This window comes from Nomascus leucogenys, chromosome 2, assembly GCF_006542625.1.
Source record: "Nomascus leucogenys isolate Asia chromosome 2, Asia_NLE_v1, whole genome shotgun sequence".
Taxonomy (NCBI): Eukaryota; Metazoa; Chordata; class Mammalia; order Primates; family Hylobatidae; genus Nomascus; species Nomascus leucogenys.
The window spans coordinates 154,657,752-154,685,064 of NC_044382.1; the positions used below are offsets into that span (position 1 = coordinate 154,657,752).

A 27,313-nucleotide genomic window follows, 5' to 3' on the forward strand; every position below is an offset into this window, starting at 1 on the left:
AACACAAGTGCATTCGGTGCTGGGAACCCGGCAGCAGTGGGTCCCCAGGACTCCACGCCCTCCCGGCACAGGCTCTCCCTGATGGGGGCTCCCACCCTTGCCCCAGCCCCACTCCGGCATCCTAGGCTCCGCCTCTGTGGATTGGAGGCTGATGTGTTAACTCCTGGTTTCAGGCGAGGAAGCAGGCCCAGGGCAGGCCTGCATCACAGAGCTCAGAGCTCTAGTGCCCCACAAGCTTCCAGGACGCCGCAGCCCTGGACCCCACCAGGACGAGGGGCCAGCTGGGCAGGAGGTCTGGGCGCAGGCCCTGCTGCGCTGCCACCCCCCGTTGGATCGGGAAACCTCCGTTTCTGCAGCTGTGCTGCCTGGGACCCTGGAACGCAGAAAAGGCTGAACCAAGCCAGAGGGCGTGACTTCTTCCTTTCTGAAAGGCATCTGAGGGTCTCGACACTAGGGTCCCTGGGTCTGGGGTGAATCCTGCTCCTGGCCCCCGTGAATCTCCGGGACAGCCCACTTGGAAGAGGATGGCAGGAACCACCCACCCTCGGGCTGTGGTTCGATGCTGTGAATGAAAGCCTGGAGTCTCCGGGGCTCGTGAGCTCACCCACCGCCCCTCAGGCCTCAGCCCAGCTGTACAGTGGTTGATGAGGGGCCCCTCTCACCATGGCCTTGAGAGCGGGGTGAGGTGAACCCACCGGCCTGGCTTCGAGGGCTGCAGGGCGGGAGGAGAGTCGGCTGCTAGGGAGGGCCATGTCGCCCCCGCTGCCCCGGGGTCTGGGCGCTGCGCCCCACCTCTCCCGTGTCCGGGCCCATCCTGCTGGAGCTCTGCTCCCTTCCAGGGAGCCAGATGCCTCCACCCATGTGACGCAGGCTGCGCGGCGACAGCTCCGTGAGCCGCGGCCCCCGCCCCATCTATCAGCCGTTATCACCCATCCAGGGAGGGGGTCACTCCCCAGCCCAGATTCTCGGGGCCGTGCCGGGACCGCTCCTCCTCCCCGGGCCTCCGGCGGGCTTGCAGCCGGGTGCGTGGCCGCAGCCACCCTACCACACATATGGCCTGACCCCACCCTCGCCTCCACCCTGTGCGGTGGTCTTTGCCCCTCACGGCCCCACGCGGCCTCGCCACCCCCACCCACATCCCATCCCTGGGCACCCCCTCGGCTCTTCCCCAGGGGTTTAGTAATCGGTTCTCCGGAGTGAAGCAATCTCATGTAATCTATCAGTGGCTATCAGGCCCATCGGAGGGCCGGGAGTGGCCGGGCCCAGAGATGGCGCCAACCTTCAGCGTCGATAAAGTTTCCGAGTTCAGCGGTGATGAATGTTGAGTAAGCGCAGGCCGCACCGATAGGATGTGGACTTGGCAGGCCGCGGCTCCGGCTGAAACCAATCTCTCCCCTATCAGCCGGGCTGGGCTTTCTCAGGCCTGGGCTCTTTCTTCCCTCCTCCTCGGCCTCCCTTTCTCTCTGCCTTGCCCCGCCCGGGCCCCTGCCCCTGGGGATACGGGTGGGGGACCAGCCCACTGGCCCTGGCCCCAGAGAAGGGGCAGGCTCAGGGCAGGGGGAGGATCCAAGGGAGCCCAAAGAGGTGTCCAGAGCTGGGGGGCTGCCTGGAGGTGGTGGCAGATGCAGCAGCTGGCCGGCCAGGGTTCCCCCAGCAGTCCAGGGACCCTAACACAGTCTGACAGGTTTTGGCATTCTGCTCAGTGTCTGATGGTGGCTTCCCACGGTGGCCAGAATAAAACCCCAGCTCCCTCCGAGGCCTCCGGCCCCCTGCCTCCCCGCCACCCGCCTCCTTCCATTCCTGGGCCGTGCAGGGCTCCTTCCCACTTGGGGAGGGGGGCTCTGTCTTCAGCGCTCTGTGCCCGGAGCTCTTCTCAGTCGCAGGTAAAGTTCACCCTCTGAGAAGCCCTGGTGACCACCCCATCTGAAGCCAGCCCCCCACACCAGCCCGCTCTTCTCCCTCCTGAACACTGTCCGAGCCTCCGTGGCATCCTCCGTCCCCACACACAGGACGTTCATTCGCTCCACTCTTAACGCCCCTGCTGCAGAACCCCCAGGGCTGTCGGGAACCCGCATCTGGGGCCCCTCTGCCTCCTGCAGAGCCTCCCATTCTCTGTTCACAGCAGCTCTTTGAGACTGATGAGTCCATACCCGTCGGCCAGATGTGTAAACCAGGACCTGGGCAGCCCCTATGCCCAGAGCCAGGCACTGGCTAGATTCCACTTGGCCCTGAATGGCAGCTAGCCTGAGGCCTGTGCTGGGACCATGCAGGCACAGATCTGGCTGCTCTCTGCCTCAGTTTCCCTACAGGCCTGTGCTTGATCCTGGCAGAGCTTCATAAACTGCGAAGGGCTGTGCACTCGTGTTGGTGGGGATCTGCTCAGAGGGATCCACAGCTCTGGGAGGAGACGTGCCCGGTGCCAGCCCTGCACCACGGCAGGCGAGAGAGCCACAGCTCTGGGAGGAGACGTGCCCGGTGCCAGCCCTGCACCACGGCAGGCGAGACAGGTTGACGGTCCTGTGGGGTGTCGAGGGTGCCCTGGCTTCAGCCATGCAGCAGGCACCTGGCAGGGCCCAGGCCCTGAGGAGCCGCCAGAGGGGAGGGTGGGCAGCCACACGGGGACTATGGCGAGGGTAGGAGCGCACGCGATGGGAGGGAAGGTGTGGGACCGGGGAGGGCCTCGCTGAGCTGTGATCCGCCTATGACACGGAGCCAGGAGGGGAAACTGAGGCCAGCAAGGGGAGAGACCACACCTCGGGCCTGGGAGCTGCACAGACCTGTGTCCCAATCCCACCCAAGTAACCCTGAGCAGGGGCAGGGGTCCGGGGAGGCACAGCCAAGAAAAAGGGCGGAGGAGGAGGGGAGAGCAAGCTGGCGCCTGAGAAAGCCCAGGTCCTCTCTCCTGACTGTGAGGACCCCAAGGACAACGCCAGGTACAGGGCAGGGCTCGGGAAAAGGGTGCAGGCAGGCTGCTGGGTCAGCACACCTGGATCTGTGCTATCTGTGTGGCCACCCCGAGGCTCGCTGGCCACTGCCCACTGTCCGCTGCCTACCACTGTTACTTCCTCTGCCCAGGAAGGGGCCGGGCTCAGAGGAGCCCGTGTGCAGGAGTGCCTGGGCCTACCATCGGCCCCCTGGACGGCTGCTCAGCCTGGACACCGTGCAGCCAGAGGCTGGGCATGGCTGTGGGCCCGGGGCAGTTAAGCCCACCAGGTCCACCCCTCGGTTACTGGGTCGTCCACAGAAGGAAGTGGTGGGGCTGAGGGGGTGTGGGTGCAGGACACCCTCCCAATGCTGGTGCCCCATGACCCTGAGTCTCATCCCTCTCCTCGTGGTGCCCCCACACCCACCCAGGCCTCAGACCCCACAGAGGCAGGTAGCAGGGCACCTTCAGCCAACCAGGTGGGGCTCAGCCTGGCTCATCCACCCCAGGGTGAGCAGGGTGAGACCCGAAGGCCCCTCACTGGAACCAACCAAGCCCCCATCCCTCTGCACAGCCTCCCTCCTGGGGGAGCCCAGGATGACCTAGCCACACCCCCTCCAAGCCAGCCACACCCCACCAGCCTGTTTCCAGGCCCTGACCCTTCCCGTGTCCATCAGCATTTACTGGGTACCTACTGTGTGCTGGGTGCCGTTCTAGATGCTGGGGGTGTGGCCGTGAGCAGACGTGAAGGGAGGGAGGGAGGGCCGCCAAGTGGCAGGGCAGCCATCATGGGAACTGGGGAGGGCTCAGGGAGGGAGGGGAGAGGGCCGAGCAGGTGCCTGCTGGAAGTTCTGGCAGAGGAGGCAGCCAGGGCAGGGCCATTTTCAGAAACCAGGTGGGAGCTGGGTAGGGGTTTGGCTTTTGCTCTGAGATCCCTGGGGGCTCATGGGAGGCGTTTGAGCAGAGGAGGTGAGGGGTTGGGGGCTGCTTACTGAACATGACCACAAGGCCAAGTGTGGCTGGGGAGGCAGGGAGACAGTTCTTCACACAGCATGTGTGCCGTGGAATCCAGGCTGTTGGCACCAAGGGAGGGAGCTAGACTCGACTTGAACATACGATGGGGGCCAACCTGGGCCAAGGAGGGCTTCCCAGAGGGGCAGGGAAAGGGAGGGCATTTGAGGGCACGAGACGGTCAGAAGCTAAGCCGGTGGCCTGAGGGCTCCCCACTCCTGACCCGGGACCACTTTTGGCTGCAAGAGCCCGGCCCCCCAAGGGCAGTGCTTACGCTAAACACACAGTGTGATAGCGATGGAGAGAAGATTTGGACCTGCGCACGCCCACGTGCCAGGTCCCTTCTCCACACCATCTGCAGACCAGGGCCACGCAGACCTTCCCCGCTGCCCTGAAAGTGAGTTCTGGTCTCTGCCCGCCCGGCTTCCCTGCCTTACATGAGGGAGTCGGAACGTGGACATAGAGGGAACCACAGGAGAGGAGAGGAGGGAGAGAAGCGGGCACAGTTCACATGCGTGCCGGGAAGGGAGAGCTGAGCAGCCACGTGGGCTGGGTGTGTAGGCTTTGGCCAGTGAGGGCCCCGGGTCAGCGGAGAAGGGCATGGGAAGGTGGCTGATGTTAGAAAGAGTAAGATTTTCACTGACTCCTTTCATACTCTTGAAGAGAAACAAGCACAGATTTGGGTCAGCGCGGTGTGTTTCTTTGCCTGAGACTGGGCCAGGTGGGGTCCTGGGTTTTATTTGGGCTGCATGTTACCACCATACCCATTTCCAGCAAACTTTCCTGCCTTTAAAAGCCAAACATGGCTGGGTGCAGTGGCTCATGCCTGCAATCCCAACACTTTGGGAGGCTGAGGTAGAAGGATTGCTTCAGTCCTGCATGGTGGCATGGCCCTGTGGTCCCAGCTACTCAGGAGGCTTAGGCCGGAGGATCGCTTGAGTCTAGGAGTTTGAGGATACAGTGAACTGTGATTGCACAGGTGTACTCCAGCCAGGGCAACAAAGCAAGACCCCGACTCAGAAAAGAAAGGAAAAGCAAAGCCAAGAGGATGCTTACGGGGATGCAGTTGGTTGTATGTGAATTCCATCTCAATTGAATATTTATAAGGCTGTCACTGGGAGTGAGTCAGGGTTCAGGGCCCCTGCACAGCAGCCACCTCCTTGAGCCTGGGGACATTTGATTAAGCAGCAGCTCCCCAGGCTTGGCCTGGAGGGCATGTTGGGCTCTGAGGCTGCTTCAATGGGCTTGGCCCTCCTGGAGCCCACAGCCCGAGGCTAACCTCGGAGGGGAGAGCGGGGAGAACAGACCTGGGGATGCGTGGGTTTGGGACTCAGAAGAAGCATGAGCTCCCCATGGCAGGGTGTGTGGGAGCTCTGTCTGTCTGCCTCTTGGTGGAGCCGCTCAACCCCCATGTCTCCCCTGCCCCAGGCCCGCTGACGTAGTTGAGGGGCGGGACCAGTGGGGGAGGGTGTCTGGGCCCAGAAGCAAACCCCGGGTGGTGGGCTCAGGCCACGTCCCCAACCTGCCACGATCCTCTGGGACCCTGGAGGTTCAGCCACGGGCTCCTGCGCTGGTTAGGGCGCTGCTCTAGTAAGCCGCACTCTCTCACCAGCATCCGCTTTTGTGGTTGCCCTGGCTGACAGCAAGTGCTGATCCTGAACTGACGGAGCTGCTGGTGGGCCAGGGGTGGGGCTGCTGCGGGGCGCCCTCCCAGCCTAGGCCTCTCATAGCCCCCAAGAGCGTCTTCATTCTTCATCTCCATCAGCGTCTGTGTCTACACAGCCATTCCTGCGTTCTTTCTTCAGCGCCTCGCGCCGGCATCCCTGTAAGGGGTCGCTGTTACGGTTGCCCGTCCTGCCTCCTGCAGGGCTCACTGAGCTGCTGTGCTGGGCCTACGGAGGCACACACGCCTCCTCCCAGTCCAGCCGGTGAACCAGTGTGACCTGCAAATAAACACGAGGCTCCGGCTGAGCTGGGGCGCTGGAAGGGAGGCCTGGACCGTGGGGGACGGACCTAGGCCGGGGGAAAGAGCCTCCGCCGGAGGGATGAGGAGGCCTCAAGTGCACAGAGAGGTGAGGGTTCCCATAGAGGGGTCGGGGTGCTGAGGCCCCAAGGCAGGGGCGGCAGGGGAAGGAGTTGGGGGCCAACCTGAGCACCTGTGGGTTTAAGCAGCCAGGTGACAAATGCTACCCGAGGGAAACAGGGGTGGGGACTTGCACAGGGGCCTGGACCCCACATGGCAGTGGTGGCTCCAGGCCACACCAGGCTGATGGGTTGGACGTGAAGGAGGCGCGAGTCTCCGAGGACGTGTGCCGAGCCTGGGCTCCCCAGTGGGTAGGTGGGTAGCCACAGAGGGCACCGTCTGCTCCGGGCTCTCCCAGGCTCTGTGCCCACTCCCTCAGCTGACCTTGTGCCTGGAAGTCAGCCTGGCTGCTCGATGGATTACACGTGAGGTACCGGCCACTTGGTCCTGAGGGTGTGGACGGTGAGTCCCGAGTCCCAGCCACGGGGCCGGGCTCCCCACGCAGGTGGAGCTGGGCTGGCGTCGCCAGCAGACCCCACTTTGACGGCGGGGCTGGGCTGCTGCTACCGCTGCTCTCTGCGCCTCAGTTTCCCTGCTTGGTGAGATTCATGGGATGAGAGATGCTCCTAGCTGGGCTGGGGGCTGTGGAGAGCATCAGCCACTCACCAGGGACCTAGGAGGGGGCTGCTCGGCCGGAGGTCATGCTGCCCGCCGGCCAAGAGGTCGAGGTGTAGACTCAACTCGGGTCAGCTTGGGGGACCCAGGCCCTCTGCAATGGCTCACCACAGCCCCCAGACCCGGCCTGGGCCCCAGTCACCCTGCCCTCCCTTAGCGTGGCCTCCACAGAGCGAGCGTGGCCGTCCCCGTCTCCTCTTTGTCCCCACCGTGGCCCGAGCTGCCCGCTGCCCAGCTGGTGGGAAAGTCTGAATCTGTTGCTATTTTCTGTCTGTTATCAGGGCCTTATCTGGCCGCTGTGTGCCGCCAGAGGCCAGGGTCTTTCTCCTGGCAATGCTGTGACACCCCCCCCCAACCAGCTACCCAGGGCCAGCAAGACCAGGAGGCCATCCCTGGGGTTCTTTCTCTTCTGCCTCCCCAGCCCCACCCCTCTTCCATCTCCCCATCCCATCCTCTGCCCCGACCTGTTCCCCTCACTGCTCCCCTCCCTGTCCCTCCCTCCCCCACACTGCCCCCCCACAGCACTTCCTCCCCCAGGCCTGGCCTTCACCCACTCAAACCCCCCGCCGAAGGGGGAAGATGGGGCACGTCCCTGCAGAGTAGAAACAGTGACAGCAGCTGTGGTGAGAACCTCACATCTGCGCCCAGCACCCACTGCCAACACCTGGCTGAATCCTGACGCCAGCCTTTGGCAAGACAGTTTCATCCGCTGAAACCAGCCTCAGGGAGAAGCTGCCTGCCCTGTGCCAGCCTCAGCTCCTGCTGTTCCTTCCTCCTGGAGCGCTTTTCCCTGGACCCGGTGCTGGCAGCCTCCTCCTCTCCCCATCCAGATTGCCACCCACTTGCTACTTCCTCCAGGAAGCCTTCCTGGATGGCACCTCTGACTCTTTCCTGTGGTGCTCATGCTGGCATCTTCCACTTTTTGGGGGATGGGGCTGGTCACTGCAGGATCTCTGGCACCTCGTGAGGGTGGGGCACGCCAAGGGCTCAGGAAGGGGGAAGGAGCCAGTGAAAGCGAAGGAGGAAGAAGTGAGTGTGTGAGGGGACGGGTGAGTGAGGGAGCAGATGAAAGAGGGAAGGAAAGAGCCGTGGTGCTGGTGGGGGAGGAGTGGGGCCGTGTGGCTGCCAGTGGCCACCCGCCCCACCAGCTGCTCACATGGGGCCTGGGCAGGCACCTGCACCTCCACTTCCTCCCCTCTAGACCGAGAATGAGAGGACTCCCAAGAGAGGCTAGCATAGGCAGCTGTGTCCCCTGCAGGCACCCAGTGGGGACTTAGGCTGGTCTCGAACCCTGAGCCAGGGCAGGGTGCTCCCTGGGCCAGGACCCTGGTTTTCAGGAGGCTTGCCCAAGGCCACAGAGCCAGGGGCACCGCAGGGGCCTCCCCAGGGGCCTCAGACTCCTCATCCACAGCCCCCATCTGCGCCCCACCTGGCATGGCCACCCTGGGGCCCACAGTCTGGGGGATGCCCCCTCTCCTCAGCGACTGGCTCTGGCTTTCCACAAGGCAGTCATTCAAAGGAGCCCCCCAGCGCCTCGCCATCAAAGCTGGGAGGGGCCACCTTAATCGTCGGTGTGGGGACTTGGATGGGAGCTGGGATCATCCCGCCTCACAGAGCCGGCTCCGTAATTCAGTTTTAAAGCATGAAAAAAGGGAGTTGATGAAATTCCGCTATCAGCGCCAAGCCAATATGCAAAATATCTCACCCCCAATCAAATAGCTATTATGTTTTCATTTCCATTTCGGCGTCCGGCTTAATGAGCAGGAGACGGATGGGCGCGCGGGTGTCTGCTGACTGTGATAACCAAGGGGCTCCGGGCACTGCAGGGGCCGAGCCCAGCGCTGCCCTGGCTGCCGGTGACCACCACCATGGCCTGTGGACACCCCCAGGCAGGTGCAGCCTTGGCCACTGACCTCTGCCAGGCCAGGCAATGGGGCTGACCTCACCCTCACTGCAGGTGGTCCCGGGGCGAGGGAGGCGTGGGGTCCGTGTCTGGCTCGCGGAAGGGCTACGTGCTGGGTGCAGGTCTGAAATCCAGCCCCAGTTCCTGTCCCACCACCCTCACCCCCACCCCCACCTCCACCCCCACCCCCCCACCACTGCCTCCTCGCCGGGGGCCGTGGACAGGGCAGCTCACAAGTCGGCCTTGCTGGGCCTTGGTTTACTCACCTGTAAATTGGGTATGACTTGGCTTCCCACTGTGGGTATTGGGATGTGGTTGGCGAGGGGGATTTCCACGATGGCTGCCCCGAAGGTCCTGCTTACCCTACTCCACTCCAGCCTGCCACAGCCATCACCAAGTCCCGTACTGTCCTCGTACCCCCTCCTCCATGCACCCTGTCCCCCTGCACTTTCCTGACCGCCCCTACCTGCTGAGGTCTGAGTGGGCAGCCACCATCTACACCGCAGGTTCCCCGTCCGAAATGAAATTGGAAGACCACCTCGCTGGACTACGTGGGTGGGGGTGGTTAGGGTGGCCATTTGTAAAGTGCTCAGCACCGCCCGTCCAATCTTAACCATTCACACCATCGCCCATTTCCCAAAACCTGTACTAGGCACAGTTCATGTTCACTGAGCACCTGCCCTGTGTGGGGCTCTGAGGACGCGGGCAGGCTGCACGTTTCATCTCCTGAGGTGGGGGCTGCTGTGGCTTCCATCTGTAGACCAGGAAACTGAGCACAGACAGTGGAGTGACTTGCTCGAGGTCACACAGCAAGGACGCAGCAGCTGTCAGCCTGCCTGGCCATGGGTTGGCCTGCTCCAGCTGTTGGCATCACTGGGCAGAGAGAGGGTCCCCAAAGAGGCTAGGGGGGTCTTTGCTAGCCCAGGGCATGGTGGGGGAAAGCAGCAGAGACCAGCCGTGGCTCACAGATGCCCCCAGCCAGTGGGGGCCCAAGTGCTCTGTCGCCCACCTGGACAGTCCCCATGGACCCCAGGTGGGCCACAGACGGGACCGGTACTGACTTAGGGGCTCGGCGGGGACCAGGCAGCTGCTCTCAGACACCGAGGCGGGCCCAGGGCAGCATCCGCCTCGACACATCCTATTTGTGGGCTGACAATTGTCTCCTGCATTATCAGAGCCGTTTTAATTGTGCTGGAACTGAAATTAGCCTGGCAGCCTCTTTCTCCATGCTCATCATCACGGCTTTGTGTGGAGCAGGCGCCTTTGTTCTTGTGTAAATAGGAGAACCCATCACCGCCCAGCGCCTCCCTGGGTGTCTGAGGCCCACCTGGGTGGGGCGTGGAGAGCCAGCCCGCCTTCCTGGGGCTGCAGCGGGTATGCATGGGGCTGTGTCTCCTTGGGCCCCAGGTCCCTGAAGGCAGGTGGCCTCGAGCCCATTTGCCAGAGCTGGTCACCAAGGCCCTGAGGCCCAACAGCTGCTCGGCAGGAGGAACCACAGCTCCCGGGCAGTCCCTCCCAGCTCCATGCCAGCCACGGAAAGCCCCGGCCTCTAGAAAGGGGAGGAGCCGGCGTGCTGGTGCTGCCGCCAAGGCGGGGACGGCCGCGCGCCTCCTGGCCTTCTGGATGGCACTGCCTGCTCAGGGCCGACCTCAGAGGTGGGGAGGGAGGCCGCCGTGGCTACTTTTCTGCCCTGGCGTGTGATGAGGGAGGGCACTCGGGTTGGGCCTCCTGTCCCAGGGGCAGGAGTTGGACCGGTCGGGGGTGGCCCAGCCCGCCCTGGAGCCTGCCCGTGTGGGCGCTGTAATGGGAGGCTGTGAGCCCTCGCCTGGGGCTGGCTCCTGTGTGGTCTGAGCCCAGCCCTCTCCTGTAATTACAGCTCTGCGGTGCTCTGAGGAGGCCGGGACTCATGGGTCCCAGCTAGAGCCCAAAGGCTGCAGCTAGGAGAGTCCAGCGTGCCCCTCCTGCCCCAGGCCCTGGCACTGCCCCCCAGGACCCCCCATGGCTCCCTGGTGGCCCCTGCCCCTCCTGTCCAGGACCCCCCATGGCTCCCCGGTGGCCCCAGGATGAAGGTCCCCTACTCCCCGTGGCCACTGCAGTCAGCACGGCCAGGACCCTTCCTGCCCTCAGCCTTGACTGCCAGCACACCCTGGCCCCTGACCTCCCCTTCCTCCACTACCTCTGTCCCCGCCCCGGGGCCTTTGCACATGTGGCCCCCTCTGCCAGAGCTGCCTTCTCAGGGGCTGGTCTCGCAACAACCACGCCGTTCCCTCCAAGATCTGCCGGCGGCAGCCCCTCCCCTCCCCATGTTTTTCTGTCTTTCTGTCGTGGCCCCTTCCCTCACTGCACTTCTGGAACTTGCTGTTGTTTTCGGTCGGGGCCCATCTGTTGTTCTCTGACTGTCCCCACAGTGGCCTGGACGTCCCCATCTGTTGTTCTCTGACTGTCCCCACAGTGGCCTGGACGTCCCCATCTGTTGTTCTCTGACTGTCCCCACAGTGGCCTGGACGTCCCCATCTGTTGTTCTCTGACTGTCCCCACAGTGGCCTGGACGTCCCCATCTGTTGTTCTCTGACTGTCCCCACAGTGGCCTGGACGTCCCCATCTGTTGTTCTCTGACTGTCCCCACAGTGGCCTGGACGTCCCCATCTGTTGTTCTCTGACTGTCCCCACAGTGGCCTGGACGTCCCCATCTGTTGTTCTCTGACTGTCCCCACAGTGGCCTGGACACCCGGGACAGTGTTCGGCGGTCTGGTGCACCCCTGCATCCTGGAACAGCACCTGGCTCTCGGGTGTCAGCAGAAGGCAGAAAAGGCGTCTGCCCCTCCAGGAGCAGTTTGGTTTAATGGCATCAGCCAGCCACAGCCTGCACATGATCAGAGGGGGGCTGGAGTCCAAATACACAGAAAACCCACCTTCCCGCCTCCCTGCTGCATGGAACGGCGCGATCAGCCTTGGACATCAGCCTGAAACTCAGTCACAGCATTTCTTATTCTCTCGCATCTTCAGGGGTCTCTGACACGAGGCAGCCTCTGAACCTGGCATTGGACGCTGGCGGGTGGCACGTTTGTTACTGGCTGGGCAGGTGTTTCGGGCATCAGCGGGCTCCACCTCTGACCTGCCCGTCTCCCTCCCATCTTCTGCCTTTCCCTGGAGAAACGGAGCAAAGCAGGGAGCATGAGGGGCTGTGAAGGAGGACGGTGGGGATTCGGAGAGAAGCTCTTGAAGCTGGGCACGTGTGGGCGCCTCGGTGTGTTTTTTTGGGGAGGAGCACCAGGTTTCATCAGATTCCCAGAGGGGCCATGAGGCAAGAACAGCCAGGAACCGCCGAGCCAGAGGTGCAAACCCCGAACAGTTCTCTATCCGTGCGGCTTGCTTGCCTCCAGGGATGGGGAGGTGGTTGTTCCAGCCTTCAACGCTCAGGCCTTCCCTCTGGTGTCTTCTGTTCTGCCCCACCCCCACTCTGCCCCATCAGGTCCCCTGACATGTGAACTCACAGACACGTGGTTTCCAGACGTTACTTGTTCGTGTTCTGCTGTGACCACGGGGCTTGGCGGCTGCGGGACCTGGGGTCTGGATGCAGGAGGACCATGGCCCCTCCCACTCCTGAGTGTGTGAGGAGGCTCTGCCCCCATCGAGCCTCACACAAGACAGTAGAAGGCTGGGCGGGTCAGGCCTTGCGGGGGCGGGCAGTCCCAGCACGCAGGCTGAGTCAGGGCCTAGGGACCCGGCGAGCAGTCAGGCAGGATATGGAGGGGCACCTCTCTCCTCTGTTCACGCTGGACGCCATCAGCCCCGCCGGCGGATGTCAGCACGGACACCTGCACTTAGCGCCACTCCACAGCCACTGTGGGGTCCGGAGCAGCTGCCTCCGCCCTTGGGCCGCGTGGCCTTGTCTCAGTCTGTCTTGTCACCTGCAAGGTGGGCTCCTGGAGTTCCCCCACCCCGATGTGTGAGTCTCTGAGGGACCCAGGCCCTGAGGCACTCCACCCCCAGGTGCTGCAGACACCTGTGCCCTGGTCGGTTTGTTCGCTCGACAAGTCTGCGAGCACCTGCTCTGTGCCGGGCCTGTGCCGGGCGAGGGCGTCACCCCAGGGAGTTCCCAGACCGAGGGAATGAACGTGAGGGAAGCGCACGGGGACTGGGCCCCTGGGCGGGGCATTGGCAGGTGATGCCGGGCGGAGGCCGTGGCGACGGCGACCCTCGGGACCTGGATGGATGCTGGGCCTATAGTACAGGGAGGGCCCGCTCGCTGCTCCACTGCTGCCAGAGCGGGTGGGGGCCTGTCCCCTGGTGCTGGGGGCAGCAGGTCGGAGAGAGACACAGGGACCTCGACTCTTCTCTGGCAAGAGTGGAATCCGTGGGCGTGGTGGAGGCCAGGGGTCAGGGCAGGTAAGGGTGGGTGGAGGCGACCCGGCAGCTTTGGAATTGTTGCAGAGGGTGGGGGATCGTCAAGGATCATCAGGTCTTTTTTTTTTTTTTTTTTTTGAGACAGAAGTCTCACTCTGTCACCCAGCCTGGAGTGCAGCAGTACAATCGTGGCTCGCTGCAGCCTCCAACTCCCAGGCTCAAGCGATCCTCCCACCTCAGCCCTCCTAGTAGCTGGGACTGCAGGTGTGCGCCACCACACCCAGCTAATTTTTGTATTTTTTATAGAGACAGGGTCTTGCCATGTTGCCCAGGCTGCTCTCAAACTCCTGGACTCAAGCCATCCTCCCACCTCGGCCTCCCAAACTGCTGGGATCACAGGTGTGAGCCACCGTGCCCAAATGTCAAGTCTTGAGGGACCCAGAGGGAGCCCCCAGCTAACAGCCATCTGCCCTTTGACCTCAGGGTGAGGGATGACCCTCACCCCTGCCCAGTTGCCAGTTCCGCCTCGGCACCAGGGCTGTGCCTATGCCAGGAGGGGTCAGGAGGCAGGAGCTGTCCCCTCAGAGCTCCTCCCGAACCCCCTTCGTCTTGTGTCCACAGGTTCCCTCGGAGACATGGAGGCTGGAGAGGAGGTGCCGTTGGTGGGCGCCAGCCACGTGGAGCAAAAGGCCACGGCCCCTGAAGCCCTGAGCCCTCCCAGCGCAGGTGAGTCAGACTGAGCCCTCTCACCGTGCCTCCAGCTGGGGCCTCCATCGCTTACCCGTACCATGCACTCAGAGCTCAGCGGTGTCTGAGTGGTGTGGGCCAACTATACGCAGGAGTCCAGGACAGGCGTCTTCCAGCCAGAGGCCTGTTGCCCGGAGGCCCTCGTTGGGGCTCGGGGTCTCCAGGAAAGGGGAGATGTGCACACCTGCTGCACGTGCGGCCTGAAATCCAGCCCTCAGACAGACGAGCAGACCCAGGCCCAGATGGGGCAGGTCTGGCCCAGAGTTGGATGGGAATCCATGCCTCTCCCAGCCTCAGTAGACCCTCTGTGAAGTGGGGACCATGAGGCCCCCTCCCTGGGGCTTGTTGAGCTGTGGCCCCTGCTGGCATGCTGCTTGGGCTGAGTGCACAGTGGGTGCTGGGTGCAAGTGGGTGCTGGGTGCACAGTGGATGGGTGCTGGGTGCACAGTGGGTGCTAGGTGCACAGTGGATGGGTGCTGGGTGCACAGTGGGTGCTAGGTGCACCGTGGGTGCTGGGTGTGTAGTGGATGCTGGGTGCACAGTGGGTACTAGGTGCACAGTGGATGGGTGCTGGGTGCACAGTGGGTGCTAGGTGCACAGTGGGTGCTGGGTGCAAGTGGGTACTGGGTGCACAGTGGATGTTGGGTACACAGCAGATGGGTGCTGGATGCACAGTGGATGCTGGGTGCACAGCAGATGGGTGCTGGGTGCACAGTGGATGCTGGGTGCAAGTGGGTGCTGGGTGTACAGTGGTGTCTGCTGCTAAGGCACCACGCCTCATTCACAGACCAGAGAAGTTTGGTGACTTGCCAGGGTCACTCAGCTTGCAAGTGCCCTAGTAGGGGTCCCACCCTGGTCTGGGTTTAGCCTGATTTCCTCCACCCTCACAGGCACCTCCACGTTCCCTGGGCCCCCCTGGTGGCTAATTCCATGGGGCAGGGCATTTCCCAAGCCGAAAAAAAGGGCCTGCCCTCCCAGGAAAGAGTTAACCTGCCATAAGGAGGCCTGCTGGAGCCAGCTGTACCCCAGACACATCCAGAGACCTGGGAGAAGGGGCCTCCCTGGGACAGAGGTGCCAGGAGAGGTCAGCATGCTCATCCCCATTTTCCAAGGTCCGAGAGAGACAGCAGCAGGTTGTGAGGTGGGCTCTGCCCAGCTCCTCCACACTCCACTTGCAGCCCCAGGCACCAATCTCATACCTACCCCATGCCACGAAACCCTTTGTACACAGACTGTGAATTACCCCCACTCCAACATGGAGGAGATGTGGCCATACCCGGACCGTTTGGGAGGGTGCTAGGTGGGTGACATGAGATGGGGTGGAGGAGAGATGGATGCGTGGGGCTGCCCCTGATGGGCGGAGGGATGCCAGGAGGCAGTGACAGCAGGTCCAAAGGCTCCAAGGCCAACGGGGGTGGGGGAGAGGTTTCAGAGGGGTCCGTAGCCGAGGGGCTGGGGTGGAGATCCCAGGCAGACCTCGGTCCCTGGCTTGGGATGGCGGCTTCTCAGTGGGGACCCCCACCCCAGCATTTCCCAGTCTAAGTGTCAGGGTCCCCACTGGGTGGGCCGCAGCCCCAAGAGCCCAGCAGGCCTCATCCCCCCATCTGCACATGCCCAGCCTGCTGTGCCTGGGCCCGTTTTTCTGGCAGCAGGCCCCGGGGTCACCAGAGCCAGTGGGACTTGACCCCAGGGCTGGGGCCGCCATCTCCCCCAGCTCACTCAGGGGCATCCCTGCCCCAGGACAGCCAGGCCGGGTGCAGGCGTCCAGCCCAGCCTCTGGTGAGGCCTGGGACCCGCTGGCTGCCACTCCTCCCTGTCCTTGCCGCCATCACCATCAGCACACACTGCTTGTTTGTGCAGCCAGAGCTCTCCCTGGCCGGACCCGGGGCCGGGCTCTTAACCCTCGCGGAGCCTCAGTTCCTGCACATGTGAGCTGGGCGCCAGTCCCTCGGTGGCTGGGGGGAGAGGGCACGTGTGGCACACGTGGACTCCGAGGCCCTTGGCTGTCACCGCCGCCAGCCTTAGTGCCACACACAGGTGCTGCCCGCAAGCTGCAGGGAGCCCTGATGGAGGGGCCGCAGCAAAGGGCAAGTGGTGGACTTTGACCCGGGCCGGCTTCCCGGGGAGCCAGGCTCCTTATCTGATCTAGGAGCCAGGGCTGCATGGGGGCAGGGGTGGGGCCCGGGAAGGAGCTGGAAAAAACAGCCAGGCCTGCACCTGGCACAGGCCATAGTGATAGCGTGGTGATGGGCGCGATAAGACAGCAGCGCAGGAGCTGTGTCTGCGGCTTGGCGGGTCCAGCGAGGCTCCCTCACAGTGGCTGGAGCTCAGATGCCAGCCACTTTGATTTATAGCCAAAAATAATAGGACTTTTATACTGTGTGATTGACTTATTTGATGTTAATCACAGCCCTTATCGCGGGTATTAATAATCTGTGGACACGTGACGTCATGCGGTGGGGGGGCTTTATGGGATCACATCGATCGGGGCCGAGGTGGTTATCAGGCCAGCTGGGAAGGCAAACATGCCCTTTGGGCTGGAATCGGTGCAGGGCCTGGTGGAGGGGCCCCCAGCTGCCAGCAGAGGGGACCGGGGAGCTGGCGACCGCGCATGTGCCTGCTGACCGGGGGAGGCCGGTTGGCCATCCTGTGCCCTAATTATCAACAGCAGCTGGAATAACAATTATCACTGAAACAATTAATGAGGGATGAGGGGTTTTAAAAGACCAAGAGGAAAACTTGGATGTCTGTCCCACCCCAGTGAGAGTGAGCCAGGAGATGGTGGTGGCTCTGGGCCCGAGCTCCCCAACCCGGCGCCCAGCGCCTCAGCATCCTTCCCAGCTACAGGGAGGGGCAGCTCAGTGCCCGGCACTCAGCAGGGATGTGACGGCGTTTTCCTCTCTGCAGATGTTAACTCACCCCCTCCGCTGCCGCCCCCCACATCCCCAGGAGGCCCCCAGGAGCTGGAAGAACAGGAACCAGAACCCAGGCCCACGGAAGAAGAGCCGGGCAGTCCCTGGAGCGGGCCAGGTAACCACGCGGGTGGTGGCGGCGGCAGCATCGCCTCCCGGGCAGCCTGGCCCGGCCCCTGGGAGCAGGGCCACGTGGGTGCTGGGGCAGGTGTGTAGGTTGCTGGAGACCCACTAGGCCCAGGCCTGTACCTAGTCCAAAGGTCAGCCAACCTGTGCAGCTGGTGGTACCACTGGAGCTTGGCACCCTTGCTCCAATCCTGGGCCTCACGTGCTGTTCAAGGAAGCGCTGGGGGGTTCCCTGGGTCAGAGCCTGGTCTGGGCCGCAGAAGAGGAGCTAGAGTGGTGGCTGGGAAAGAATCCTCAGAGGTGGGAAAGGCAGGGAGGTGGGAACAGGAGGCTGGATCTGAGCTGCCTGGGCCCACGGCCTTCCCAGCTAGGCCAGGATTCAGAGCTGTGCTGAGGTGCCCAGGCAGGCGCTCAGGCCTGAAGGGCAGGAGAGGACCCCACCCCACTCCAGAGTGGCTGCAGCCTGTGGGCCACGGAGTCTGATCCACATTACCCCACGGGGCCCGGGCCACGGAGTCTGATCCACGCTACCCCACGGGGCCCGGGCCACGGAGTCTGATCCACACTACCCCACGGGGCCCGGGCCACAGGGTGTGTCCTAGAGGGTGGTTTGGTGACTCTGCTGCGTGATTTGCAGCTGGAGTTCTGACTCCAGAAGTCCCACGAACGTGTTCTCCTTGTGGCCCCTTTGGGGACTGTGAATTCCATTCATTTATGAACACAGGAAACACTGGCAGTCAGGTTGTTTCTGTCATTCCTAATAAATCCCGTGGTCTGAGGAACTGGAGTAGCGTCTGGGGTGGCTTCCCAGGGCTGCCTGGCCGAGGCCATCATGGGAGCTGGTGGGTGAGGGAGGGAAGGGGCCCAGCAGAGGCGGGGTGGGGGTTGCAAGGTCCCCTGTGGAGGAGGGACAGCGTGGGGAGGGGCAGGTGCTTGAGCCAGACACATGTGCAGTTGCAGCAAGCATTTATTATTATTATTATTATTATTATTTTGAGACGGAATCTCACTCTGTCGACCAGGCTGGAGTGCAGTGGTGCGATCTCGGCTCACTGCAAGCTCCGCCTCCCAGGTTCACGCCATTCTCCTGCCTCAGCCTCCCGAGTAGCTGGGACTACAGGCACCCGCCACCACACCCGGCTAATTTTTTGTACTTTTAGTAGAGATGGGGTTTCACCGTGTTAGCCAGGATGGTCTGTATCTCCTGACCTCATGATCCGCCCGCCTCGGCCTCCCAAAGTGCTGGGATTACAGGCGTGAGCCACCGTGCCCGGCAGCAAGCATTTATTGAGTGCCTGCTGTGTGCCAGGCATATAGCCGGGAGCAGATGGCCGTTGCAGAGCGCGCAAGCGGCCATAATGACACCAGCAGGGCCCCGTCTGTGGAGAGAAGACGCGTGGTGAGGCGCTCACCGTGCTGGGGAGCCGGGAAGGCATCGCTGAGGCAGAGGGACCCCATTTCTTCCCGGGGGCCCCAGGGGCCAGTATGGAAAGGGGTCAGCGAGGTCCCAGCAGCAAGGGGAGAGTGCACGATGGGTCCGCGTGCCCGCCGGTGCAAGTAAGCAGCGGCACGTGCGTGGAGAGGACACCTGTTTAACACTGCCCCTTCCCGCAACAGGGCGGCCGGGGCCCCAGAGAGAGGGGTGGGCCTGGGCAGCCACAGCCAGGAGGATGACCCGGCCCCATGGGGAAGCTGAGTCACACCTGCATGGGCTGTGGGGCTGCCCAAGGCAATGCTGGGGCCTCGTGGCCACCGGTCCTCACAGGCTCCCCCTGCTGTCCCCCAGGAAGGGGGACCGGGCATCCAGCACGGCAGACGATGTGGCTTACCCACCTGGGACCCAAAGATGGTGGAGGTCCCAGGCGCCGTGGCAGAAACTTGTTGGCTGCGTGCCTTCCCCTCAGGGACACCAGGTGGGGAGCAGGCCCGGAAACACCTGTCGGGGGTCGGATAGGCGCTGGTGCCTTCGGCAGTCTTGGTCAGGCGCTGGTGCCTCAGGCCCTTGCTGCGGAGTCAGCCTGACAGGGAGGTCTTTTCACGTGCAGGGCAGGGCTGTGGGATCGGGAGGGGCCGCCCTGACTGCCTCAGTGTCCCTGGCTGTAGAATAGGGTAGCAGGGAGGGTGCCCACAGGCCCCCCTCAGGCCCGCAGAGCTCCCACACTCTTATCAGTGGAGACCACCCACACAGTGGCAGGGACCATTGTGTACCTGTGGGACCCAGTTGGCCACTGGGCAGATGGGATGCTGGGCAGTCCTCATACCAGCCCCAAGAGGGGCCGAGATAGGGACCCCAGTCTCTGGAGGAGGAGACCCAGCCCGGGGATGCAGGACGCGTCCACTGTCATGCGGCTGGGAGGTGGTGGAGCTGGGTTTGGGCCTGGAGTTCATAGACACTGGGTTGATCGCCACCCCACAGGTCCCTGTCCACCCCTGCGGTGTTGAGAGGGGTTAGATCATCCTCCTGTTCTCCAGACAGAGGAGGCCCTGGGGATGGAGGCTGGCGCCGGGAAGGGCTGGGCCCCTGAGGCCGGCCGTGGTTTGGGGCTGGGGCGCACCCCCGAGCTTCCTGTGCTGTGTGCATCCTCAGGACCGGGCGGTGCCCTATCGGCTCCCACAGATACGAATTTCTGTGCAGTGGGCGGTGATGGGCTGATACGCGGCCGCCGGCCAACCGCTGCAGTGGCCACGGCCTATCAGACCCACACAGGCCGAGCTATCACCCGCGGGGAAGCCAGGGAGGCTCTGTGGGCTGTTATCTCTTGGGGCGGCCCATGCGTTGATGGCCAGCAGGGTCAGTGGCCCCAAGGGCAGTGCCCGGCCAGGTGACCGGTCCAGTGGCCCGGGTGCAATAGGGGATCAGCCACATTTGCCCTGCTCCTCCTGAGCGTCTCTCCCTTCTGTCTCCAGACCTTCTTTCTGATGCTCCGTCTTGTGTGAGCGCCTCTCTCTCTCCCTGCTCGCCTTCTCCCTCTCTCCCTTCCTCTCTCCCTCTCTTTGCCTTTCCCCTCCTCTCTTCCTCCCTCCCTGCCTCTCTTTCTCTCTCTCTCTCTATCTCTCTCCGTGCCTCTCTCCCTCACCCCTGTCTCTGCCCCTTTCTCTCCCAATTTCTGTCTTATGGTTTCTGGCCCACAGCTGCTCCCCACCCCACCCATCCCCAAGGGTGGGAAACAGTGCAAGCCCCAGCCCCTCTGAACCTGCCCTAGCCCCTCTGAACCTGGCCTGGGGCCCTGTTCTTGAGGTGGCCTGGGAGGCGCCGTCCTCCTTTCCTATCTGGGGTGGAAGGAGCACCAGCTTGAACCGAGGGGCACTCTGCACCCTGTGGCTTTGGGGAAGTGACTGCACCCTGAGCCCATTTCCCATCTGTCCTGGATGTGGATGGGACCTGGTCACGCTGCAGCGCCCGGAGCCCAGGACCCTCATCTGCTGGCTGGACCCGGGCTCACAGGTGTCCTGGGAAAGCCCCCAGCCCCGACCCCGGTTAGACCCATTTCCCAGGGAAAGCGACTGGGACTTGTGGACATCCAGAAGGTGGACAGCGTTAGCCCGGCGGAGAGGCCCGGCTTGGTGCCTCCGCCAACAGCTCCACCGTGGGTCCAGCCAGGCTGCCCTGTGCCTGGTGATCAGGGACTCCCTGGAGGCATCCATGGAACACCAGGCAGAGAGGAGGCCTCCCAGCCCCTCTCCTCCTCCCAAGGGACACCCAAGAGGCCCCCAACACCCGCTGCAAACATAAGTGAGGTCCTGGGCGCAGAAGGACTTTGTAAGCACCGGAGAGTGTCCCGGGGTGCGGAGAGCTGTCCCGGTGTATGGAGAGCTGTCCCGGGGTGCGGAGAGCTGTCCCAGTGTATGGAGAGCTGTCCCAGGGTACAGAGAGCTGTCTCGGTGTATGGAGAGCTGTCCCGGGGTGCAGAGAGCTGTCCCGGTGTATGGAGAGCTGTCCCGGGGTGCAGAGAGCTGTCCCGGTGTATGGAGAGCTGTCCCGGGGTACGGAGAGCTGTCCCGGTGTATGGAGAGCTGTCCCGGGGTGCGGAGAGCTGTCCCGGTGTATGGAGAGCTGTCCCGGGGTGCGGAGAGCTGTCCCGGTGTATGGAGAGCTGTCCCGGGGTGCGGAGAGCTGTCCCGGTGTATGGAGAGCTGTCCCGGGGTGCGGAGAGGTGGGGGAGAGCTGTCCCGGTGTATGGAGAGCTGTCCCGGGGTGCGGAGAGCTGTCCCGGTGTATGGAGAGCTGTCCCGGGGTGCGGAGAGCTGTCCCGGTGTATGGAGAGCTGTCCCGGGGTGCGGAGAGCTGTCCCGGTGTATGGAGAGCTGTCCCGGGGTGCGGAGAGCTGTCCCGGTGTATGGAGAGCTGTCCCGGGGTGCGGAGAGCTGAGGAGAGCTGTCCCGGTGTATGGAGAGCTGTGCTGGGGTGCGGAGAGCTGTCCCGGTGTATGCAGAGCTGTCCTGGTGTATGGAGAGCTGTCCTGGTGTATGGAGAGCTGTCCTGGTGTATGGAGAGCTGTCCTGGGGTGTATGGAGAGCTGTCCTGGGGTGTGGAGAGCTGTCCTGGGGTGCGGAGAGCTGTCCGGTGTATGGAGAGCTGTGCTGGGGTGCGGAGAGCTGTCCTGGGTGTGGAGAGCTGTCCTGGTGTATGGAGAGCTGTCCTGGGGTGCGGAGAGCTGTCCTGGTGTATGGAGAGCTGTCCTGGGGTGCGGAGAGCTGTCCTGGGGTGCGGAGAGCTGTCCTGGGGTGCGGAGAGCTGTCCTGGTGTATGGAGAGCTGTCCTGGGGTGCGGAGAGCTGTCCTGGTGTATGGAGAGCTGTCCTGGGGTGTGGAGAGCTGTCCTGGGGTGTGGAGAGCTGTCCTGGGGTGCGGAGAGCTGTCCTGGTGTATGGAGAGCTGTCCTGGGGTGCGGAGAGCTGTCCTGGTGTATGGAGAGCTGTCCTGGGGTGTGGAGAGCTGTCCTGGGGTGCGGAGAGCTGTCCTGGGGTGCGGAGAGCTGTCCTGGGGTGTGGAGAGCTGTCCTGGGGGGAGAGCTGTCCTGGGGTGGAGAGCTGTCCTGGGGTGCGGAGAGCTGTCCTGGGGTGCGGAGAGCTGTCCTGGGGTGCGGAGAGCTGTCCTGGGGTGCGGAGAGCTGTCCTGGGGTGCGGAGAGCTGTCCTGGGTGGAGAGCTGTCCTGGGGTGCGGAGAGCTGTCCTGGGTGCGGAGAGCTGTCCTGGGTGCGGAGAGCTGGGGGTGCGGAGAGCTGTCCCGGTGTATGGAGAGCTGTCCTGGGTGTGGAGAGCTGTCCTGGTGTATGGAGAGCTGTCCCGGTGTATGGAGAGCTGTCCTGGTGTATGGAGAGCTGTCCTGGTGTATGGAGAGCTGTCCTGGGGTGTGGAGAGCTGTCCCGGTGCGCACGTGGCCATTGCCTTGACTTCCCATGATCTCCTGGCCCTGTTACTGCCCCCACCCCACCCCCTTCCTGGCCCTACCTGATACCCGGTGGTCCCCAGAGCCCTAAAAAGAGATCAGGGAGGCACTCAGTGGGTGCTGGTTTTTGTTTTCAAAAGTTCTGAGCTCTGTCTGCTGCGAGCAGCTTTGCTCTCGAGCGCCACGGCTTCAAATGAGGGCAGCTGTTCTGAGACGGGAGCACAGGCCCTATAGTCCAGCCTCGCTGAGTGACAGCAGGCAGGCCGCCTGACCACTCCAGGCCTCAGTTTCCGCATCTGTCAAATGGACATAAGGAAAGCCACAGCCGCAGGAAGCCTCCATGAGGAGGGGGGCTGCAGAGTGTGTAGCGCAGAGTGTGGCTGGAGCCGCTTCCCAGACCTCGGCTGCAGGCCTTGAGCTTGTCGACTGCCCCGGGGTGGCCTGGGTTCTCTCGGTTTGGGGGGTGCAGGCAGGTTCTATGGGGAGAAACCGCCATCTGCAACCTGGAACTCCCCTTTTCACGACCAAGAAGCGGCCGAGCAGGGGCCGGGAGCAGCCACCTTGAGCTCCCCCGTTGGTGGCAGTCACCATGGCCTCATGGCAGGAGGAGCTCAGCCCCCAAACCCCATTACCCGCCCAGCACCAGGGAGGCTTCCAGGTGGAAGCCAGAAAGGATCCACCAGTGGGGTCGTTGCAGTGGGACCTCGCTGTCCAAAGCAGGACGCCCCGCCAGGGTGAGAGGCTGCAGGCAGAGCCTCCCATCACCGGGACCGGTCACAACACACCAAACCCTGCCGTCACCACCCACAGCAAACCTGGGAAGCGAGGGTGAAGCAGGGAGGGGGCTGATTCCAGGAGGGGGTGTCCGCGGGCCTCCAGGGAGAGTCGGGGACCTGAAGTAGGGAGTGGAGGGTGCAAACCCGGAGAGCGAGGGGGAAGCAGGGAGACGGGCTGATTCCAGGAGGGGGTGTCCACGGGCCTCCAGGGCTAGTCGGAGCCCTGCAGTAGGGAGCAGAGGGGGCAGTAGAGGGCGCAGCCCTGCATGGGTAGGAGGCCGCAGGGACTGAGTCGGGGGCAAGGCAGGCGTGGATGGGCAGGAGTGCGGCCTGGTCACTGGGCCTGTGGCCTTGGACTCCAGTGAGGCAGCAGGAGGGGCTGGCAGGAGGAGAGAAGGGCTGAGGTCTGAGCGTGATCCCAGAAGTGGCCACAGAGAAGGGACCTCAGGTGGAGGCAGACCTGGGGCCACCAGGGCCTGGACTCCCTCTTCCTCCCTGGAGCCACCAGCCCGAATGCAAAGTGAAGGATGGGCGGCAGGAGGCGGAGAGCTCCTATTTCATCTTTGAAATGACCTTGTTTGCCGGAGGGGCGGCTGCTTAAGATTCTGCTATGCAAATGGCTAAGCCATAATCTATAATCCCTGCACGCGCTCGGGAGCAGCTCGGCCGTGGCGCATCCTGCAGGCCCGTCCCATCGTGGGATGTGGGGCTGAGTCCTGATGCTCCTGCCTCGGAAAATGGAGGCGCCCGGACATGCCAGCCCCACTAGGACTTGGAGGGGTGGAGCCGGGGTCCCATTCGACTCCCTGGGGTCCTGGGCTGGCCCATTTCACGGGCCCTGTGTGGTTGTCTGCCTGGAGAGTAATTGTGCAGGCTGGGCCACAAGGAAACAGGTGCAGGAAGAGGCTGAAGAGCGTGGAGGCTGGACCCTGGAGTGTAGAGTCCCCTCCCCCTGGAACAGGCCTCCCCCACCTCCCTCTGTGAGGCTGGGCAGAACTGAGGGGAATTGGGCTCTGAGGAAAGCTTCTCGCCCAGGGCTGCCTGGGGCACTGAGGAGGCCTCACTTGTCCGTCCTTCCTCTGGCCCCATACCTGCCCACCTGTGCCAGTGCAGAGGAGGTGCCTGGTCTGCTGGGTGGGCAGAGAGCGAGTCTCCCCCAGCTCTGCCTGTATCTGTCTGGGAGGCAGCATGGTGCAGGCACCAAGGGTGGGAAGGACAGCCTGAGACCTGACGCTAAGGGCAGGACTGTGCCAAGTGTGCCATGCTAGCCGGGGAGCGAGGAGGCGGCCTCAGAGGCCACAGGACTTTCCCACCACTCTGTGTGTGTGAAGTAACGTGAGGGCAGCCGGGGCTCTATGGGCCCCGGACGGAAGGTAGCGGCCAGGAGCCCAGTTGGGGGCCAGGGTGGTAGGGTCACCTTCACCAGGAAGCATCTCGGGGCCTAGAGCTTTTTCCTGGTAACCAAATGTATGAAACAAAATGCAAGTGGGCCATGGGGAGGGGGTTGTGCTAAGGCAGGGGGAGCACAGGGGTCTGCCTGTGAGGTGGGAGCTGGGGTGGTCTAGGGCAAAGCATGGCTGCACTGCACATAGACTCCAGGGCACGCTCCCAGCAGTGACTCCCGCGGCTCCCGCCTGAGCCTGGGCTCCATGTGGCCCCACGGCCATCTTTGGGCAGGGCTGGACACTCCATCCCAGAGTCCTCTGGAGCTGAGGGAGGAGGCTTCCGGAGGGCACCCAGCGGTGGCATCCACTGCCCTTGGAGGTCAGCGAGAATTTTCCCGGTGGGCTCAGCACACATCCCCTGCCTGGCCTCCTGGAAGGGTTTTCCATGAGGACGGACCAGCCTGGGCAGAGGTGAGAGGCCCAGGATGTGACAGCGGTGGGGCCGGCTTTATCCTGAGAGCACAGAGCTGGGGGTTCCAGGCTGGAGCCCAGCCTTGGAGACAGGCTGGATTGGAAAGGGAGGGCAGAGTGGGGCTGGGTTGGTGCTTGGGGACCCAACCCAGGTGCACCACCGACGTGCAGCCCCAGCCTGTGCAGTTCCCGGGCAAGCAATCCGCGTGAAGCCCAGACCCCGCCCCACCCCACTGACTCCAGGCACAAAGTGGGGCCTGCGAGGCTGGGCCTTTGGTGGAGGAGAGGCCTGGGGTACCCTGGAGCTGAGACTGAATGGGGGGCTCCCCTGGACCCTGAAGCCCCCACTTGGGAGCTTCAGGATGTAGAACAAAAGTTCCCACCTGCCCTGGCCCAGGGTGGGCCACAGGGGAGAGAAAGCAACAGAAGAGGGGTCTTGGGGTGGGGACGGGGACCCTCACCCACACACTGCTGGGCGTCAGAGCACACCAGCACTGCTCATGTACATAGGGCTTGAGGAGATTGCCTCTCGCTGGGCGTTTCCTGTGAGGGGCACTCTCGACTCCTGGTATAGAGGACCTCTCACGTCCAGCAGCCAGTCCTGCAGGGGAGGTCTGAGTTGGGTCCCGCTCTACAGTTAGGGAAATGGAGGCTCGGCGAGGTGAGGTGGCTTGGCCACAGTGGTCCAACCCTGAGTGGACATGGGGCTGGGACTTGGGCAGCACTGCCTATGGGTGGGGGGCTGGCAGGCCTGCCCTTGCCCAGGAGCCGCACACACCTGCTCCCAGTTCACTCCATCCGTAAGTGCCTCGGGACGTGGAGTTCCTTTCCAGGACCACTGTGGACAAGGTGAATTCTAGCCGATCACAGAAGTCATGACTTTTCCATCCCCACTCCGTCCTGGACCCTGGTGTCAGAGATGGGAAGGCTGGCCACGTCCCCAGGGCACTGCTGGCCAGCAGAAGGGACGCCCAAGTGTCAGGCTGGGTGTGAGAGATGGGAGGGGCGGCAGGTGGACGGCCCCGGCCTCAGCCCCATGCCAAGGTGTGACAGACACAGTAGAGGGGGGTCGGGTGTGCACAAGGAGCTGGCTCAGGGCCTGAGGTTCAAGTGGTCAGTCGTGGCTGGAGCATTAGGGCCCGGGCGGGGAAGGGGGTCAGAGGGGTCAGGGCGGGGGTTCAGTGCCAGGGACTGCAAGGAGCTGCCTCAGTTTTCTTGGCTGTAAAATGGGTATCCTGAAGGGTTTTGGGGGGGTGTTCGTCCAGATGCCGTGCCATGAGTGATCTTGTCCAGCATCCCGGCGCTGGGAACAGGCAGCTGCTGTGAGGCGGGAGGAGGGCTCTGTCCGCTATTTCCTGCCTGAGGCCCACAAAGGGTCCCCCGCCCCAGGGTCCCAACAGGGCCTGCCCGAGGCTGGGAATCCTCACCCGAGTGTGTGAGGGCGTCGGGCTGGTTATCTGGGCCGAGCTCTGTCTGACTAATCTCGCCCGCCGAGCGTCTATGCAAACCTCAAGGCCTGCTATCGGATGGAGGCTGAAGCGGGGGCCCGGCCTGATGGACAGCGGGGAGATGGGCAGATAGGCGACTGGCTCCCTCCCCACCCGGTGTGCGTGGGTGGGAAATCATTCCAGCTATTCTGCCTTATCAGCGGCCCGGCGCTGCCCCCGATAGCACTATTAGTCTTAGATTAACGGGGGAGGAGGGGGCCCTGGCGGACGGCAGGGGTCAGCCTGGGGTCAGCTCCAGAGACCAGACCCAGTGCTGGGTCAGGAGCCACCTCCTCTGGCTGTCCTAGGGAACAGGGACCCACCTGGGGGTCCCCAGAGGGAGCCTCAGACCCCGCCCCACTTCACAGCTGGGCAGAGGGGGCCCTGGGGAGCCGGGGCCAGAACCCGAGGAGGGGCTGTGTGTCTTGCAGCCACACCCCTTCCCTGGAGGTTTGCTGAGCACTTTGGGGCCAAGCGCATATCAGGTGCTGGATAGACAGGGATGGGCCTGCCCTGGACGTGTGTGGTCGAGGGACACGGGCCCTGGAACCAGAAAGAACATGGGTGTCCTGCCCAGGAGCGGTTAAGAGAAGGAGGTGGTGGCATGTTCATTCAACCAGCGTGTGTATGAGGGACGTGCTCAGGCCAGCACAGCCCAGACCCTCTGGGATCTGCTGTCTGGTGAGGGAGACACCCCAAATCATGACGAGGTAGGAACCCCACATGTCCGAGGGGCAGGCAGAGCCGGGCTCGCTGAGCCGACGTTTGAGTCCCAAATGAGTGAGGGTCGTCTGGAAACGGTGTCCCAGGCTGAGGGCGCAGTCCCTGAGCCGGGGACACCCCGCTGATCTGGAGTGAGTGCAGGGGTGAGGCAGCAGTGAGCTCAGAGCCTGAGGCCCCCTCACGTTGGGCCTGTGGCTGCAGAGAGTACTTACGTTGGAAACTGAGTTCAGAGGTCGCAGGCTGTGGCCGGCGTGACCCTGGGTGGTTGGCGTGGACACCTTGGCTGCCCCTGGCCCTGAGCCTTCCCATGACACCCTTCCCTCCCCTCTCCCAAGCACTGGCCCCAGGCCTGGGTGGGGGCTGCACCCGGGTCCTGCCTGCACCACCAGACCCCAGGCCTGCCTCTCCACGCAAGG

At 63.5% G+C, this 27,313-nt stretch overlaps 1 protein-coding gene across 5 annotated transcripts in view; it reads left to right on the forward strand.

Annotated features, from left to right (window-relative positions):
* The window catches only part of ZFPM1 (zinc finger protein, FOG family member 1), an 88,735-nt gene that overhangs the window by 25,635 nt on the left and 35,787 nt on the right, over positions 1-27,313 (forward strand). For 3 of the 5 annotated variants that reach the window (XM_030820109.1, XM_030820095.1, XM_030820123.1), the window contains 2 exons: positions 13,504-13,608; positions 16,537-16,659. In XM_030820109.1, coding sequence (XP_030675969.1) covers positions 13,518-13,608; positions 16,537-16,659 — 214 coding nt within the window. In that variant the 5' untranslated portion in view covers positions 13,504-13,517. Of the gene's footprint in view, positions 1-11,251; positions 11,871-13,250; positions 13,282-13,503; positions 13,609-16,536; positions 16,660-27,313 lie in introns of those variants that run through there. The other 2 variants (XM_030820101.1, XM_030820115.1) reach the window with 2 other exon arrangements.